This window comes from Phyllostomus discolor, chromosome X, assembly GCF_004126475.2.
Source record: "Phyllostomus discolor isolate MPI-MPIP mPhyDis1 chromosome X, mPhyDis1.pri.v3, whole genome shotgun sequence".
NCBI lineage: Eukaryota > Metazoa > Chordata > Mammalia > Chiroptera > Phyllostomidae > Phyllostomus > Phyllostomus discolor.
Genome location: NC_050198.1, coordinates 61,041,449 through 61,060,910, shown reverse-complemented (window position 1 = coordinate 61,060,910; position 19,462 = coordinate 61,041,449). Strand labels below are relative to the sequence as shown.

Here is a 19,462-nt window from a genome sequence, read left to right as displayed (position 1 = left end):
ACAATGGAGGGATTATACTTAGATTTTATTTTTAGTAAGATCACCTTGAAGGCAATGGATGGAAGGCAAGGAAATCACTGAGGCTTCTAATGCAACAGTAAAAATAACTATGAGAACCTCAACTAAGGTAGTGCCAATTAAGGATGGAAAGAATAGGATTGGTGACATAATTCAGAGACAATGTTTACAATGGATTAGGCATGAAGGTGAACAAAAAGAGGAAGAAATTAAGGGTAATTTGGAAGTTTCTAATGTAAAGACTAATCATTTTGTCTTTTAGTGAGAGAGGTAATACAGAAAGACTGCATTTGGAAATGGAGATAATTACTTCAGTTTGGTAATGAAGCTGCCTGTGGGCTATTTAAATGGAGACGTCAAAAGGTTAGATGAACACATGGGTGTAGAGCCCTAATAGAGCAACCTGGGTTAGAGATATTCATTTGAGACTTGTCATAGAAGATGACAACATAAACTAAGGCTTTAGCAGCCAACATAGAAAAGAAGAACGGCCCTGGCTGGCATAGCTCAGTGGATTGAGCTCGGGCTGTGAACCAAAGTGTCGCAGGTTCGATTCCCAGTCAGAGTACATGCCTGGGTTGCAGGCCATGACCCCCAGCAACCGCACATTGATGTTTCTCTCTCTCTCTCTCTCTTTCTCCCTCCCTTCCCTCTCTAAAAAATAAATCAATAAAATCTTTAAAAAAAACTAAAAAAAAAGAAAAGAAGGACTTTGAAAACTATAAGAACTTTGAATCAACACAACTTGGTGACTTATTGGACAAAGGGAATGTGGAAAAGAAGGGGGAGTTCAGGACAAACCTCAGATTTCTCATTTTGGAGCCTTGGGTGGGTGATTGTTCCACTGTTATGGGATAAATTGTACACCCCCCAACAATTTCATAAGTTAAAGCCTTAGTAACCATTATGTAAAAATGTGACTGTATTTGGAGACAGGGCCTTTAAAGAGGTAATTAAAAAAATAAGGGCTTATTAATGGACTACAATCCAATATGACTAGTGTCCTTATAAGAAGAAGAATTAGAACATAGACATGCATAGAGGGAGAATGTCATGTGAAAATGAAAAAGGCCATCTACAAGGCAAGGGTAGAGGCCTCAGAAGAAACCAACTCTGTTGACACTTTGATCTTGGACTTCCTAAGCTGTGAAATATAAATTTCTGTTGTTTATACTACCTAGTCTGTGGTACTTTGTTATGCAGCTTTAGTAAACTAATATAGTGACCAACCAAGATTAGGAATATAGGAAAGAAATTAGGGTGGGAGAAGGGGTTATTGAAAAAAAAGAAGTTTGACACAGGACATGTTTGTTGCATTTGAGATTTCTGAGGCACACCCAGGTAGAGATATTCAAATGACTTTGAAATTCAAGAGATAAAATGGGCTGCTAAACACAGATTTGGAAATAATTGATACATAAGTGATATTTTAAACTATAAGAGTGACTGAGATCATCTAAGAAGTGTATAAGATCATCAAGGATAGAACCACAATGAATATCAACATTAAGGAACAGATTATGGAAGAGAACCTAGGAAAGGAAAATAATCTGAGAAATAGGATAAAAGAGAGGGAAAACTTATATTTAACCTTTTTAAGACTGTTTTTAAGTATAATTAGTTGAGTACATATTGATCTCAGTCCTCAAAGAGCTTTAACATAGTGGAGGAAATAATATCTTATTCATTTCTGACTCTCCAATGACAAGCACAGTTCCTGACATTTAATATCCCTGCAATAAATATTTACTAAATTGAATGGAATTGAAATCAGGATATCATTACTCTTCTTGTTTTGTTTGCTTAGTTCTGGAGTATGCAGAATATATTGCCACTGATATTTTAAGCTCATAGTGAAAAATTATTTCAACATGTCCTAGACTTGGTCCCCTTCCAAACCAACCCCTAGAACAATAGTTTTCATTATACCTCCTATCTTTGCCATTCTGGATTGAATTGTGTGCACAGAATTTATATACATATGTGGGTATATCCATGTAACAAATTGCAGCACAGGAGCCCCCTGGGCTCCCTCAGGCTCTGGTATGACATATTTGAGCCATATAAATTCAGCTTCTTCTCTGGCATCAGTTAGCCGACTCACTTGCAACTCCACCTCAGCAGTGGTCTCAGTTCTCTCAAAGCCGGGAAAGCGTACTGTGTGCTGAGAGACTATGGCCAAGAATCCTCCAGAGAACTGTGAGGACTGTCACATTCTAAATGTAAGTTGATTAATATTTATTCCATTTTGAGCAGAAGTATGGCTGCGGAGGTTATTTATCATATAGCAATGTGAACATTAGAAAGTGCAATCAAAGGTGACTTTGAATTACGGCTTGCTATTCTAAGGATTATTGTGTATTGTTTTATTTTCTCTGTTCTTTGTTTAGGCAGAAGCTTTTAAACCCAAGAAGATATGTAAATCACTTAAGATTTGTGGATTGGTTTTTGGTATCCTGGTCTTAACTCTAATTGTTTTCTTTTGTGGGGGCAAGCACTTCTGGCCAGAGACACCCAAAAAAGTAAGTAAATGGACATTGTAGTCCAATGCTTCTCTGTTTTGAATTTGATTGAATTTAATGACATATATATTAGTCTGAAAATGAAAATTATTAAGTCTCTTTTGTGTTTATTTTCTGGTGGTATGAAAGACTGAATTGAAGACTTTGCTCTCTTTTACTTGCCTAATTATTTTGGTAAAGGAAAAATGTGTTTTCTGGATTTTAGCTAGTAATTACAGAATGTAGAATTTCTCATTCTTTTGTAATGCTTTGCTTTAAGGAGTTAAGACTCTTCCTAGGAGCAAATTTTTACTGTAAAACGAAAATACTTTTCATCTTTCTTTCAATTGCCTGGGCAGAAACTTATGGAAAAGCAATTATACCACCACATAAGAAGAAACCACCAGAAATGGCAGCAAAGAATTTTCAGGGATTATGTTTCTGAATTACTGCATCTTCTGTAAGGACAGGCACCAAACTCCTTTTCAGAAGGAGAAATTCTCATATCTGAGTTCACATTTATTTACAACTTAAGAAAAATTAACTAGAGCTTTTCAGCTTCTAAACAGCCACAATTGTCATTATGTCACTGAGAGAGTAATGCCAGAAGGTAGAAACAAGTAATAAATTACAGGTATCTCAGAAAGCTTCTGATATTAGGGTCATTTGGTGAAGCTTGGCTGGCCATTGTAGTTGGTATTAGTTTACCCTAGTGTTATTGTCACTTCCAGGCTCACAAGCAATGGACAAGTCTAGATGTGATTTTTTAAAAAATCATAGTCCCTTCATGTCAACAATTTTCATTTGAAAGAGAATTAATAAGTGTACAAGCTACAAGGTGTCAAGATGGTTTTCTGGTTTTGCCACATTTTTCTTTCTGTGCGTGGGTTGCTGTTGTTACTATTGTTATTAATTTATTGTCATGAGATTCTCATTTCTATTTGATAACAGATGTAGGAAGGGAAAAGCACAAGTGTGACAGGGAGGATGAAAGGCAAGAAGAAAATGGGCTGGCATGGACCAGTAGGAGCCAAAGGAGCAATAGGAGCAAAGAGGAAAGATTATGGATTGATGCAGAAAGTTAGTGGGGGAGAAAATGGAAAATCAATTGAACAAGTGTCCAAAAGAAAACAGAGAAATAAGGCAAAGCCACACCTTGGAGTTTTCATCTCTGCTGCCATACTCACTTTCATTTAGTTTCAGAGGCTACCTTATTTTAAGGAGGGAGAATAAATAGTGAAACAGCCAACTTTGTTCCAGAAAAGATTTCAGGCATCACCCAATGCCTATAGATAGCTTTCTAAATAGATAATGATGATGATGATGATAGATAGATAGATAGATAGATAGATAATCACTCTTCCCTGCTTCTGAACTATTTACTGTTCATGTGTCTTTCTAGAGAAGCCACATATATTAAGGCTAGCAAGGTGCACAAAGTAATAGAGATCAGAAAGAAAACAGCAAATGAATAAGAGTGCCAAAATGCATCCCAATCCAATTCTGCTACCACTTAGCTAATTCACAATGTGATATGCTGCCCCACAAATTGAATCTCAATCCTCTTGACAATTACAGATGAGCTAGAAGACAATAAATCCTTTTGTTCTCCACGTACTTAACTAAGTGTTGTAGAGAGCTAGCCCTTTGGACCACCCATGCATGCCTACCTAAACATGGGGCCAGATCACCTTTCGTGTTTTATTGTAGCCATTGATACTGGCAATGCTATTCTGAAAGAGTTTAGGTGTTTTTCTAAACCTACATGCTATTTGCCTTAGGGCAACTATAAATGGCTAAGTAGGGGCCTTGCTTTTATTTTGCCAGGTGCCAAACTCACTAACAGTGCCCATGGACCCCTCCGCTTCAGTATTATACCATATTTGCTTCTCACTCTAGTTCTCTTTTTTGATGGATTAGAAGAACCAATCCCACAATACTTCAAACCAAAAGTAAAACTTAGTTAGTGCATGCTTAGAAGAGGTGGGTTACGGTCCTAAATGAAGTTTATCAGGAATCATATCTCTTGTGAAGTAATCCATCTATGATTTAATATATATGGTCTAATTATTGGCTAATACTATCAATAAGCCTTCCTTGGAGATGACTTATGAATCCTAAGAAGAACAGAGCAGTCAATGGGAGGAGATTTAGTCTTGGGAGGAGATTTGCAGAGGAAAAAGATTTGGTCATTTTGCACAAATTAAAGAACCTTTACCCTTAAAAACATGGCCTAGCAGGAACTAACAGTTAGCAGATTAAAACCCAGGCTCTTCTGGACTTTCCTTTACAAACCTGAAGGATCTATGAGTACTGTGGGGTCCTTGGTGGAAAGAACTATTGATGCTCTTGTGCTTATAGACGGCAGTGACTTATTTGCTGTCCTGGGGCTTTCTGCAGGCTCTTAGTGTTTGCTCCTCTAACCTCTACCACACCTTCCTTTTATTTTGTTTTTCAATATCTGTTTATAAACAGTGTTTATTTAACATCCCACATCTGATGTTGACATTTCCATGCCAGTAAGGCCTCCCCTCTTTGCATTCTTTCTTGCTTTGCTGAACAAAAATACCCAAATTCTTGATCCCAAATGGGGATAAAGCCATACTTGACTGCCTCCCTCTCTCTATGCACCTCAATCATGAACATATGTGCATGTGAATGCACATACGTGTCAAAGAGAAAGGGATCAAAATAAGGTGAAACAAGGAGGAATAAATCTGGGTGCACTGTTGCACTCACCTGTGGACTAACAAGCCCCTTAGACTACAGCCACATACAGAAGCCACTTGAGGTGAATGAAAGCCAATCCATCAATCTCTTGTTTTCAGCTTTCTTAATCAAAGATGGGAACTATTCTGACCCAGAGATTTTGAGAGAGCATTACAATAACGCTTCACTTCCAGGCAATGATTGCACAGGAACTTTGGAGCGTATTCTCTGGTCTAACATTATTGCTTAAAGCTCCCTGTATTGCACATTCAACTTGAAACAATTAGAAGCCAACTCCCCAGTTAATTAATCCAACAACAGAAAAAAAAGTTAGAAAAACTCCAGCTCTTGAACTGAAAGATTTTAGGTATAACACAGACCTTATAGCCTATTCCCTCCAATCTTTTCTAGAATGAATCAGAAGAATAATAAATTAACTACATGTTGTTCTCCTTGCCATATCTAGGAACTTTCTTGTGACTTTAGGGCTGTTTGGAAACCATAACTTCTAAGGCACACACAACAATCAGCAAATTCCTGGGGACTTCCCCTCAACTTCTACATACCATCAACATAAGATGAGATGTAATAGAAATAGATGGGCATCCTTCTGTAATCCCCACCACCTCAGCTGCAGAAAACCATGAAAACAGTCTCACTTAGGATTGTGAGCCCAATATCATTCTAGGATGAAAATCATCATCTCAGAATAAGCACCTTCTGGCTAAGTCTGGGTCTAAATAAGTAAGTTGTGCCTACTTATCTAATACTTATATGGACAGAAACCAACTTTTTTCACTCTTCTTTGAGACACACAGGATATGTGACTTTCCTTTCTGAGTTTTCTGGGCTCTCCTACACAGTATTTTGGTAGGTGCAATGTGGGTCTGGAGAAGCATTCATACCTTCAAGGAAAAAGTTGGAGTTTTAGTTGGAATCTCCTCAACAGGTCAACTTGTACCATGTCATCATTTTAAAAAAGAAGACTTCTCTGAATTGTATCTTCCTCCTAACCCATTGTGACAAAAAGCCAACTTTTCAATCAAAACTCTCATTGGGCCAGATTTTGCTCTAGAATAATCATGGCCTCTCCAATTATGTATATCAGGACTGTGGCTACTAGGTGCACATTCTTTTTTTTTAAGATTTTATTTTTACTTCTTTTCAGAGAGCAAGGGAGGGAGGGAGGGGAAAGAAAGGGAGGGAAATGTCAGTGTGTGATTGCCTCTCCCATGTCCTCTACTGGTGACCTGGCCCACAACTCAGGCATGTGCCCTGACTGGGAATTGAACTGATAGCCCTTTGGTTCACAGGCCAGCACTCACTCAATCCACTGAGCCACACCAGCTAGGGCTAATGGCACATTCTTATTCAGTTCCTTCATTCTTATAAGGCAGCATATGCTAAGCAACATATTTGGCACCAGCAAGGAAAGCCTGGGTCATCAGTGGGAGCTGTCCTTTAGTAGCTGAAAGTGGAATTGGAGCTGTAAGGGGAAAGCAACCCAAGTGATCAACAGGTAGTGTTAGTTCACTGGTCAGTCTGACAATGTATCAGCCCACACCTGAGCAGAATTGATTTTGTCAGCAATTAAACATTGTATCTGGCAAGGGGTGAAAGGTAAAAATGACAACTGAGCCTCAGAGACATTTGGTGACTTTCCCAAAGTCACATAGCTTATAAGTGGCAAAGCCAAGGCTAGGAGTAGAATCTGGTCTGAGGATTCCTTCAACTATTTTTCAACTAAGTTTCAGAATAATGGGTAGGTGGGGGGAGAGAGTGAATAGGGGAAATTTTCCCAGCCAGCTTGAGTCTATGGATGAAAGAAATGGTATTTTTCTTGTTGAAAAAGAGGAATGTCTGCGCTGCTTATGCCAATTTTTTTCAGGGCTGAAAACTGGTGATTGAAGATGCAGAAGTCCAACTTTGCATAAGAAACAATCTGTCCGCTCTGTGTTGGTAAAGAAATACCCAGAGGCCCTTTAATTCCCACATGCTATGTTGGTAATAATATAGTATAATGCATTCCCTTCTCTTTCTTCCAGTTTAATACTTGCTAGCCAGCAATTCTGAGCATGTATTTCACCTTTGGAGAGTGTACCTCATAAACAGACAGTAAAGGATGAAGATGGAGAGTAAAACAGCTAGATTAATCACAGATTCCAAAAACACAAACCTAAGCCAAATGCCCTCAAATCCCTTTCAAGACAGGATAAACTTATTTGCCCCCTACACCCCCAAACAGCTCCATCTCACTGAGGTCTGAGGCAGATTTATTCTTTTTTTTTTACCAGGATGATATTATTTTAATTGGAACAAGTATGTGACTTCACATCACTTTAGCTTTATAGTGGAGAAGCTAGTTCAAAATTATTTAGCATTGACACAAAGATATTCATATTGGCAGACAGCATCCATGGGAAACCATTGGGGAGGCTGCTCACCATGTAGACCCACATGAGCACAAGGTCTGATTCAAAGTATAACAGGAGTCCATGGAAAGTTTTATGGCAGAAATAATAACATTTAGGTGTTTTCTGTTTTAATATAGTTTATTGATTATGCTATTACATTTGTCCCATTTGCTCCCCATTATTCCCTTCCACCCTGTACACTGCCTCCCACCCACACTCCCCCCTTTTAGTACATGTGCATGGGTCATACTCTTGACAAAAAGCTTTCTTTTCTGTCCTCAAAAGTTGTCATAAATTGAGGCAAGAAAACTGGGCAAACTGTGAAAGGGGGATGTTAGGGCTCATTTTCAGCCTGAGTAGAGGACTTCACTAGTCCAAGGAAAGAATTCCTGGGCAAGGAAGCAAAACAAGTTTTTTTCTCCATGTTTTGTCAATGTGAACTTCTTACATTTCTCACTGCCTGGTGCTTAAACACGTATCTATCTCATTTCACTTCTGAGTCATATTTCACTCCATTGGCTCCCCTGTCTCACTCCAGTGGGCTAGCCGTTGTAGTTAAAACCAGCCTTATGTGTGGCTGGGAATATGTCCTGGCCCCTCAAATATCACCTATTTCTGGTGCTATTGTACTTAACATCCACCATTGTTAATTCAGTCTTTAAAAAAAAGGATCATATTTATTTTTAGATAGAGGGGAAGGGAGGGGGAAAATGAAAGAGAGAAACATCAATGTGTATTTGCCTCTTGTGTGCCCCCTACTGGGTACCTGGACTTTAACCCAGGCATGTGCCCTGACTGAGAATCGAACTGATGACCCTTTGGTTCACAGGCTAGCACTCAATCCACTGAGCCACACCAGCTACAGCATAATTCAGTCTTTTGAGTATTTCACTGAATTATTTTAATAGACAAACACCTATAGCTAACATCTTAGTGTGAAATCATTTGTAAGATTGATTTTTTATTTAACATAAGCTATTTGAAGCACCACAAGATTCATAGGTGTCTAAACAGGAGACAAAGGGTTAGAAGGAAATTGGAAAAGGAGAAAGGACTAAGAAAATATAAAGTAAACACAATATGAAAAGAACAGAAAAGGGAAGCTAGAAGCCTTCCTGGATTAAGTTTTTCAATGTGCCAATTCAACAGAAGTGTTTGTCCTTGCTCTGTCCTTTCTGGAATAAAGCTGAGTTGGGGGCACTCTGAGATGAAATATTGGGAGCCCACTCACGCCTCTCTTAGGCCAGCCACTTTGTCTCTACTTTAGTTTATGCCTGAAAAAGACAAAACTACTTATTCTTTCATCTCCAGAGAGACCCTCAGCCCTTGATCTAATGAACTTAGTAGAGAGAAAATTACTTCTGAGGCCAAAGGCATGAGCTCAGTCTTCATATTGGCCAGTGAAGCTTGTATAACCATTACCCAGGCAATGTGCTCCACAGGGACCCAGGCGAGACAGTATGTCTGGATTTGCTCAAACTCATCCCCATACAGTTTAAAGTGAGACACCATCATCCTCTTCCTAGACAAAAGACAGTCTGCTCCAAATGGACACCTTTGATAGTGGAATTCCATCTGGGTGAATATATAGCTCATCACCCTACCCTTACCCGCCATCCAGAATTCACACATAAATGAAATCCTTCTGATCCTACTCTATTTAGCAACCTACCATTGCTAACAAAAAAGCCAACAAGCTGGTCAATAAATACAATCAGAATGGACCCCTTCTCCTCCATCAAAACTTAACAAAACTTCGAAAGAATGTTGAAAATAATCAAGATCTGCTGAGCTTGGCAGTTTCCAATAGTTTTCATCTAGCAAGGTGTCCAAGTGAAGCACATTGCCAACAACACAGGAAAACTCATTCCACAAAAGTACACTGAAATTCTAAATGTCACCAGTATGATTCCATAGTTTTCTGTGAGTGATTGAAAATACAGTCTGTATTTTCTCTTTTGCCTGGGTAGGCAGCCTTCCAACATCTCCTGGTCTCTAACCTCATTTTTCCATGAAATAGTCCATCAGTGGTGCTACTGATGAAACAAACACCCCACCCCACTCCCAATGACTAGTGGTGTCAACATTTGTCTCAACAATTGATAGTATTTCTATAGACATTGTCCTCTGCTGGGAGATCTGACAAGATTGGACTGAAGTAGATGCATCATAGGTCAGGTCAACTGAGAGCTCAATTTGTTGCCATAAGTAGAAGTTTCCCAAGCTGCCTGCAGAACTGTAACTGAAAACATATTTATAACTAGAAGCAAATAACAAGCCCAAAGGAATTAGCTACCTGTTACAAACCAGGCCACACTTCCTGAGTTAACCCTGCAATTGCTGGAAGGTTCTAAATACTGTTTTCCTTTCCCTTTTAAAATACAGTCTCTTAGAAAACCTTGCCAATGCTCAAAATCTCTATTTAAGAAGATGTGAAATCACCATTGGTGGGAAAAGCTTATTGAACAAATACTTAAGTACTGGCCATATCCAAGGCACTGTAAGGTTACTAAAAGGTAAAGGACATTGTTTTTTGTTCTATTCAGCAACTACACAGATATTTCATGTTTGAAGTACCATTGTTTCTATAAAACCTTCCAACTTGTTTTTCTACTTGAGTTGGGGACAATTTGAACAAGTTAAACTAATATTCAGTCACAGACACTGGCAGATATTAAAAAACAACCTCAACTAGTGGAAGCTCTAAAAACCTGCCACTGTGAATTGTATCATTAAAAAGCAACATTGTTTCTGTAGATAGCTTCTTTTTCAGGCTTTTAGTTTACCAAATTGTTTTGGTAACAAGAAATGAGCACAAAGAAACTTGATAGCTGAAAGCCTCCTAACAAGATAGAATTCCACATGGCACCATCAGGTCTAGCTTGGTTTGTGATAGGGAACAAACATGTTTAGGCTTGTTATTTGCTTTTGGTTATAAAAACGTTCTCAGTTATAACTAATGGACTTGCTGCTAAACTTGGACATTCTTTAAGACTTGTCTTTTTCATCCTTAGAAAGAGAATTGCCTCTTTCAGAGGGCAGGAGAAAGTCCAGGGTTTCATTTCAACCACCTAAGTATGACCTGATAAACAACCTTTCCAAGGCACTCTCTTTGGTAAACTCCAAGTTACTTATTGCAAAGCACTTGATACAGTTGTTGAATTCTACATATAGGAGAATCTGGAGAGCTTGAAACCAACTAAATCAGGTTTAGAAAACTGAATTCAAGAATAAACTGAGGGGGGTTGGTTAGGCCATAAAAGAGAAGGTTAGGGGAAGGTGATAAATGTTTTCTGGAGTTTAAAGGGAAAAATGAAGTAATTGAGACCAGGGTAACATTATTACTTAAAATTGGCCAAAGAGTGAATGTGTTCAAATCTTTGTCTCAAACCTAATGAATTTCATGGGGAGTGAGGGGGGTCACCATTGAGTGCTTAGAAAGTGCTTAGTTTAAAGAAACAGCATAGGTTTGAGATGATTCCTCTGCTCAACACAAGGGTAAGTACTTTACAGGTTGTTTTGCAAAATATCATTTGCTATTTAGTCAATGCTACCAAGAAAACTGTTGGAATTCTTAGTAAGTAGTTCAGCAACTTGGCTTGAATACAAAATACGGGCTCCAAATAGATCCCCAAATCAGCTCCAGCACCAAAAATCATCTCACTTGAGTCTCAGAAAAATCACAGTGGCAAGCTACTGAAATGGCACCTGGCTACAGATTGTGGCAAGAAAATGCACCCCAGATATTACTCAATTGAAGTGTCATATGAATGGACACATTGAGTATCTTAGAACTCGTTTCCTTGTTTTCCCAGACATATGACATGGAGCACACATTCTACAGCAATGGAGAAAAGAAGAAGATTTACATGGAAATTGACCCTGTAACCAGAACCGAAATATTCAGAAGTGGAAATGGCACTGATGAAACATTGGAAGTACATGACTTTAAAAATGTAAGTTGGATATTTCTCCACAAAGGCTTCTCACTTAAAATATTAGAACATTTTAGTTGAGTTAAAAATAGCCTGTAGCCTTCATTTAATTTATAAGACAAAGTTTTCCCTTTGAATTCAAATTTTGCCAGCCTAGGGCCCTGACAGACCATGGAACTCATTAATCCCAGCTCTTTCAGGAGGTTTTTTCTTTTTGTTTTACAGGGATACACTGGCATCTACTTCGTAGGTCTTCAAAAATGCTTTATCAAAACTCAGATCAAAGTGATTCCTGAATTTTCTGAACCAGAGGAGGAAATAGATGAGGTATGTATGAATAATAGTGGCAGTAAAAGCCACCATTTATTGGGTGCTAACTATGTGTCAGACATTGCACTAAATGCTTTACTTTCATTTGATTCTCACTTGGACCCTACAGATAGGTGCTACTGTTATCCCCATTTTCAGAGGAGGAAACTGGGACTCAGAACTGAAAAGTGACTTTCCAAAGGTCACACAGATAGTGAGTACCAGATTGCAATATTGAACTCAGACCTTTCAAAAAAATAAATTCATGCCTTTAGGTGCAACACTGTACCTGTGTGGCCATTAACATTATATACCTTTGCTCCCAAACCAAAGATTTCTAATAAAAGGGGTGAGCAGGAGAACAAAATCAATCCTGCCCAAGATAAAGACCTAAAAAGAAAAGTTCCAAGGCCACTCGGTATCCTTGCCATTTTTGTCACACTATCGCTTACCTATTTCAAAGATTTCATTCAGTTCATTCACCTTTCCATTTTTTGCTGGGATGCTAATGGAACAATCTACATTTAAGCACTAAGAAAGGCAAAAGCAAAGAAGGTAAGAACCACAGTGTAATACAATTTATCTGAAAACACACTGCTAGGCCAGGGCACTGGTGAGATTATTATGTAGCCCATGAAGGCCTAGTGGGAAATGAAGGATTATTGCCTAAAATATAGCCATCTGTAAAGCCCTTGAGGCTCTTAATTTTTCCTCTATATTCTGTTTGTAATTACACTAAGTTGCTTTAGTAGAGGAAGAAGGGGAACATGAGCTAAGGCCATATTTTGACAGCATACCCCTACTGTAGCCAGGAAGAAACAAATGTGTGTTTGGTTAGATTGGTTTTGTTTTAGAGTTTAACTGGTAAATCTAAAGTGAGATTATGGCAATGGTACACTGGTCTCTCTGTATACTGTAAATACCTCTTTCTCTTTCTTCTCTTTCTCCCTCGTTCTTCAATTTTCTCCTTCCCACTTTCTCCATCTTAGTGCTCATCTACCTATTCATCTTTTCTTTTCTTTTTTCTTATTTTTTGGACTGAGATGGGGTGGGACGTATTTTTTCCTTTCCCTTACCCAAGTCTCAGAGCTGTCATCAGCTCCCATAGACATGCTACTGCTCTCTTCATGGCCACAGAAATTATAGACACTTAGTACTAGAATATCTAAGGAAAAAGATTTCTTAAGGTATATGGTAGTAAACAAAAATTGTATATTTTTTAAATAAGCAGAAGTTAGATGCATCTGAAGAACGGAACAACTTCCAGGATATTAGAAATACTATAGGAAATAAGGGTAAGATGAAAGAAGAATGAATAGTATAAAAAGTTCCTAAACCCAATGTGATATGCTGCTTTTACAGAAAATAATATAAGCTTTTGTATAGTGCCAGCCAGCAATTAGAGTCAAAACTGACACAACAGGATTTATTTTTCTGAAATAAGTAAGTAAATAAAGGTAAAGACCCATAATGGCTCATTTTGACCCTAATTTATCCTTCAGTTAATTTTTCTGAATCTTTTAAAGAACACAACTATTCATTTCATTACAGCAAGATTACTTATCTTCAAGAAAAACCTATTTTTTATATTCAGGCTACAGATATTTTATGAGATAAATTCATGGTCCTGAATGACAAAGACCCTCTTATTCTATGTTTCCCTCACCTCTGTATCCATAGTTTTTGCATGTTAAACATGCAGAGCAGGTATAAAAAATAGTGCTGATTTTGATAACAAAGTTAGTCAGCATGCCAACCTCCTTTTGTACAGTCCATTTCAATGCCTCCCAAGATTTTTATAGATAATGGGCAAAGGAACTAAGACTTGAGAGTTTTAAATGACTAAGGAAAAATTATACAAAACCATATTTCACAGAATAAATAAAAAAGCTAAAATCATAAAGCTAAAAACAAAAGAGAAAGGGGAAAGCCTTATTAAGAGCGGGGGGGGGGGAATGTTGGAGTCAAAAGACAAATGAGTACGAATGAGGTATTGTTGACGTAAGAGACATACAAACCAATAAGAAATGTTATGAGTTTATTTGAGACATACTGACAATTGCCAGGAAGCAAAATGTCAATGGATTGAGAAAATGCTCCAGAGAATGGCAGTTTATGACCTTATTTTATATATTATGATCAAAGGAGGAAGCCTAAGGGGTTATATGAAATCCATTGGTGATAGATCAGGGAGGCAGGAGGAAGCAAATTGGGGATCTCTGGGACTGGCTAAAAAGTAAAACGTATAGGCACACACTTCTTTTACTTTGGTGGGTAAAGGATAGTTAACAGTTAAAAATTAACATAATAATAAAAAATGAGGGGTTTTGTGGTCTCTGCCTTGTTGGGAGATTGTGTCCTGAGGAGTGTGTAAAAAGAAAATTACCCTGACATTCCAAAGGTATGTTATCATAGGTGCAAAAAGATAATAGATGGCCTTAGTTAAGTAAAGACTGACCTTTGTTAGGGAAGATACCAGCCTGGGACATGTCTATGCACCATGACTTGCTTTTGGTTAGAAAGTTTTATGCTCAGACCTATGTGGTTCTTTTTGGTCTCTGAGTTAATAAGGCCTCCATGCAAGCCTCACTTGAGCTTGTCACATTTAGTATTTGACTCTTTTTCATCCACAGTATACAAAACAACTACTTCCAGTACTAGAAACTAAGGAGAAGGTGGCATTCTTGACAATATAAGAAAAGCTACCTAAAGAAAAAACACTCTGAGACAAACTCTAAGCATCTAGAATGAAAGGAGTTCTTTAGTGGTAAGGTCAATCAAGCCACAAGCTGGAGACTTGACTTTAAAATAAAAAGGACATCTTTTGCCCTCCTCCTAGCTACCATTAATAGGAAAATCCTATAAAACTAAAATATTACATTTGGTTGGTATTTCACTGATCTCACCAGTTTAAACTGTAGCAGGTTTTTTTCCAGTTTCAGATCAAATCCTACTTGCAACCCTAGTTGAAAACAAACAAACAAACAAAAATGCCAGGCACTTAATATATCCATTGAAAAGAGAGAAAACAAATGCAAATCACGTAGGATTTCAGAAACCCACATTTAAAAATGCATGGTCCAGTGGGTGGTCCAGGTATTGATGGAGAGCCTTCTCACATTTAAGTGAAATGGTAGCAGAGAAGGCTCCTATTTCAGTGAGCAACCTTACCAGTTAGAAAGAAGGATTGGTTGTTAACTCTCCCAAGGGGCACCTACTATATGCAAAGCACAGAGCTACTTCACTGGCAGCCCTGGGACTGAATTGTTATTCAGACTCAAAATATAGCATTGTTTCAGTATTCCATAATGCCTCACTCATTTTATTAATTTTTCTGCCTATCCCCACTCTAAACTACTTCCTCCTCTCAGAATGAAGAAATTACCACAACTTTCTTTGAACAGTCAGTGATTTGGGTCCCAGCAGAAAAGCCTATTGAAAACCGAGACTTTCTTAAAAATTCCAGAATTCTGGAGATTTGTGATAATGTGACCATGTATTGGATCAATCCCACTCTAATAGCAGGTATGGTCTTTTCCTCCTCCTCTTCCTCCTCTCCTTCCTCCTTTTTTTTCTCCTTCTTTTTCCAAAATCAGTAACAGGTTAATGTTTCCAGCATTTAGAGACTACTTTTCTATGAAAACAAAGGATCTGCTTTTATATCTTCTTAGATGAAACTGTATATGCTGACTGCCAGTGAACATTTTTCACAACCAAGCTATAAATCAGATAAATTAATGCTGACAAGCTTTTAAATATCCCCAAAAATGTAACACCACCTTAATGTGACCAGTGGTAGCAAAAAGTTAATCTTTCTTTGCATATCTATGTTCATTGCCCTTGGGATAACAGACTATTTCTCAAACTACTCACTATGTGTTCAATTCAAGACCAGAGGAGGGAAGAGCAAAAAAAATGCTCTGTTGTCTCAAGAATGATTTTCTATGCCAAATGGTGGCATTCTCCCTAGATGATAAGACAGCCACTGCAATACAAATGTCTTTGTGGCTGTTTTAGGAATCACTATAAAAGTAATTGAGGGCTAAAAGTCCAGAGTAGAGTCCAACTCTCAACTTTCAGTCAGTCCACAGGGAACACAAAGGTCTTTGGACATCTTTTTCTGCTTGACTAACATAGGACTTAGTCTCTCTCATTCTGGGCAGCATAGATTACTATATTACCTAAGAAGGGCCACTGTAACCAATTCATGCATCTATTGGTACTCTGACACCTTAAAAAAGACAAATAAATGCACCGTAGTATCCTGGATTGGATGCTAGAACTTCTGCTTCAACATTATTTTTCTAAAAGACATTAGTGGAAATAATGATGAACACTTTACAAAGTCTGTAGTTTATCTAATAGTATTGTACCAATACAAATATCTTAGTTTTGATAATTGTATTATGGTTATTTAAGATTAGGAGAAAATGGAACTCTGTACTGGTCTTTGCAACTCTTCTGTGAATCTAAGATTATTTCTGAATATAAAGTTTAAGACAGGAAAGAGAAGGGAAGAGGGAGAACAACAGAGAGTACCAACTAAAATCAGACAACATAACAAAATTTCATCTACCATGGGTGAAATCCTTGTAGAAGACACGAAGGTTCCCTATCCTCAATTTCTAATTTGGTATGCTAATGAAGCAAAGCAGTAAGTATTTGATGTCAAATGAGCAAAGAATAGGTCTGTTCACATGGGAATAGTCATATTTGTTTTGGAAAATCTCCTTAGAATATCAGCTGTAAGAGCTTGGAAAAGTGATTCATGCATGCTTACATGGTGACACAAGGATAATCTCCAGCTCCATATGCTATCTTCCCTGTCACTTCTTTCAGAAATATTTGCAAAGCAGTCATATCTCAACTTTGTATTTGTTACCTTAGTTTCAGAATTACAAGATTTTGAAGAGGATGGTGAAGATCTTCACTTTCCTACCACTGAAAAAAAGGGCATTGAACAAAATGAGCAGTGGGTTGTCCCTCAAGTGAAGGTGGAGAAGACACGTCACACCAGACAAGCAAGTGAAGAAGAACTGCCAATAAATGACTATGTGAGTTATGTTTCTGTTTTCTTGTTAGAGGAAAAACAAAGCCCTCAAACATTTCACTATCCCTCAGATCAAAGTCATTGAAAGGAGAATGATAAATTTTAACAAAAAATATTCAAGAAACTTGAAATCCCCAGGGGACTCATTTAAAATCAGCCTTGATCTCTATTGAGGTAGCTCCATGGTTAGGCTAAGGAACTTAATTTTTCAACAGTCCCCAATTCATATAGTCTTACAGTCCTTCCCTGCTTGCTGGACCTCTTCCTAGTGAAATTTCCCTTCCAACACTGACTCCTTCTTTTTTTTCAGACTGAAAATGGAATAGAATTTGACCCCATGCTGGATGAGAGAGGTTATTGCTGTATTTACTGCCGTCGAGGCAACCGCTACTGTCGCCGTGTCTGTGAACCTTTACTAGGTTACTACCCATATCCATACTGCTACCAAGGAGGGCGGGTTATCTGTCGTGTTATCATGCCTTGCAATTGGTGGGTGGCCCGTATGCTGGGGAGGGTCTAGTAGCAAGTTTGAGCTCATTGCTTAAACTTCAGACAGCCAACATATAATAAATGCATGCTATTCAATAAATCTCTGCCTATGAGGCATTTGCCTCCTGGTAGTCAGTACCCCAGAATTACTTGTTGGTAATTCCTCTCTCATGTTTTAATAAACTTCTATCTCATCATCAATGGCCTGATTGCTGCTGAACACACTGAGTAAGTGTTTGCTAAGAATATTTTCTGCAACTGAGATAGAGCACATCTGTTTAACATGGAGGACAACAATGGAAACTTGCATTTCATCATGTTTCAGGAGTAAGAAAGTGCAAAGCATAAGAATTCTCAAATGCCATATTTTACACTGCTCTATTGAGAAAGTGGAAATGAGAGGCTAATGATAAAAATGCCCCTGTAACTAATGTATAAAAAGTGTCCTTTTATGCATAACCCCAGTGTTTAAATACATGAAAGACATATTGTGGACCCACTCAAGCACCTATTAAGCCTCTAAACAGAGAATGAGTCACAGCAGGTCAACACTAAAATATTCCAAGTGCTCAGACACAGCAAAGGAGAATGCTAACCTAAAAAAAAAAAAAAAAAAAAAAAGGCCCCAGGCTCTCCTGTGAATAGGAACTTCACTTGGGACAAATTTAACATTTCATAACCTTTAAGCCTGCCCTGACTTTAGATTAGTGTCTGGCTATATAACTTTCCAAGGAAATTGTCTGGAAAATGTAGATTCATAAATATCATTCAAAGAAACAGGCATTATAGGAAATTACTGAGGTGAAGAGTCAAATGAGACTTTTCCTCCCTCCAAAACCATAAGGAACTAGCAATATGCCACTTTCTTAAAAAGAAGGGTAAGGCCTAATTCCTGATCACCTGTTACTTTGCTGGGGAAAGGGAAAATGAGCAAAGGGGAGAGGAAAATAAGTGGTTAAAGAGTAGTGTTAACCTTGATGTCCCAGCTAGTTCTAGTTCCAAAATTCCTATTTGACCAATCTCTCACCCCTTCCAGTTTCATTTGAAGGTGGCCCCTTCATTTCTGAACTTCAGTTTATTGTTTAGGACAGCATCTGTCTGAAACTTTACATCAGAAAAGCATTTTAAAAGAATAAAATCTTCACCAAGATGCCTGTGGAGCAGGAGTCATTTACCCCCATTTAATTGAGGAAGCAAATAGAACTGGATTTGTCAAGGATGTCCTATTTTGCCAAATAACACAAGGATGTGTTAAGATTAGCCAATCATTAATTGATAATTAGCATACATGCTATAGTTGAATTACCAATTTTCACAGAATGACAACACAATAAGACATAACTGACTATGCAACATCATTGAAAATATTTTCTTATTATTAATGATTTAGAAGACATATGAGAATTTTGGAGTACTTCAATGATCATAGCAGGCATTAACTTAGAGTTGAAATAGAAAAATGTAAAATATATGAAACTAATTTGAGGTTGTGTGAAGTTTATGGTGTTCTCTATCATTTTTTATTAATTAATTATTTATTTTTAACACTGATTTTTAAGATGAGCCAATAATTTAAAATTCTTGACATGCATTTATACAGTTTACACTGTACTATATACATTGTACTATGCTTTGTGGGGGATAAAAATGAAATAGAAGGTATACTTTTTATTTCCTAAGAAAAATGAGACATCCAAAATATATGAAGTTTGTCCAGAAAGTATCTGGCCATGTACTATGAAAAATAGAGACATGTATTGAAAAAGATACAGGACACAAGAAACATTGTATATAGGACAATGATGCCCCTCCAAAGTAGGCACCTTGGACCTCACACAGTTCTCCCAATCACCATCAGCTGCCCTGTCATATTTTCCTGAATCTCATTGACAGTCTGAAATCTCTTCCCTTTCAAAGGTAATTTTAGTTTTGGGAAAAGCCAGAAGTTGCAGGGCACCAAACCTGGGTTACAAGAGGAGCTGAGTCACCTGAGTGATTTGATGGTTCATCAAAAAACCTCTGCACAAGGTATAATAC

The 19,462-nt window shown here is 37.8% G+C and overlaps 1 protein-coding gene across 1 annotated transcript; it reads left to right on the top strand.

Moving 5' to 3' along the window:
• Positions 1 to 2,113: 2,113 nt before the first annotated feature.
• On the top strand, positions 2,114 to 17,626 carry TNMD (tenomodulin). The gene is made up of 7 exons (XM_028523229.2): positions 2,114 to 2,240; positions 2,409 to 2,540; positions 11,458 to 11,598; positions 11,803 to 11,904; positions 15,258 to 15,411; positions 16,774 to 16,940; positions 17,247 to 17,626. Exons 1-7 carry the CDS (start codon positions 2,193 to 2,195, stop codon positions 17,454 to 17,456), a joined length of 954 nt encoding a protein of 317 aa, XP_028379030.1. The 5' UTR covers positions 2,114 to 2,192; the 3' UTR covers positions 17,457 to 17,626.
• The last annotated feature ends 1,836 nt before the right edge of the window (positions 17,627 to 19,462 follow it).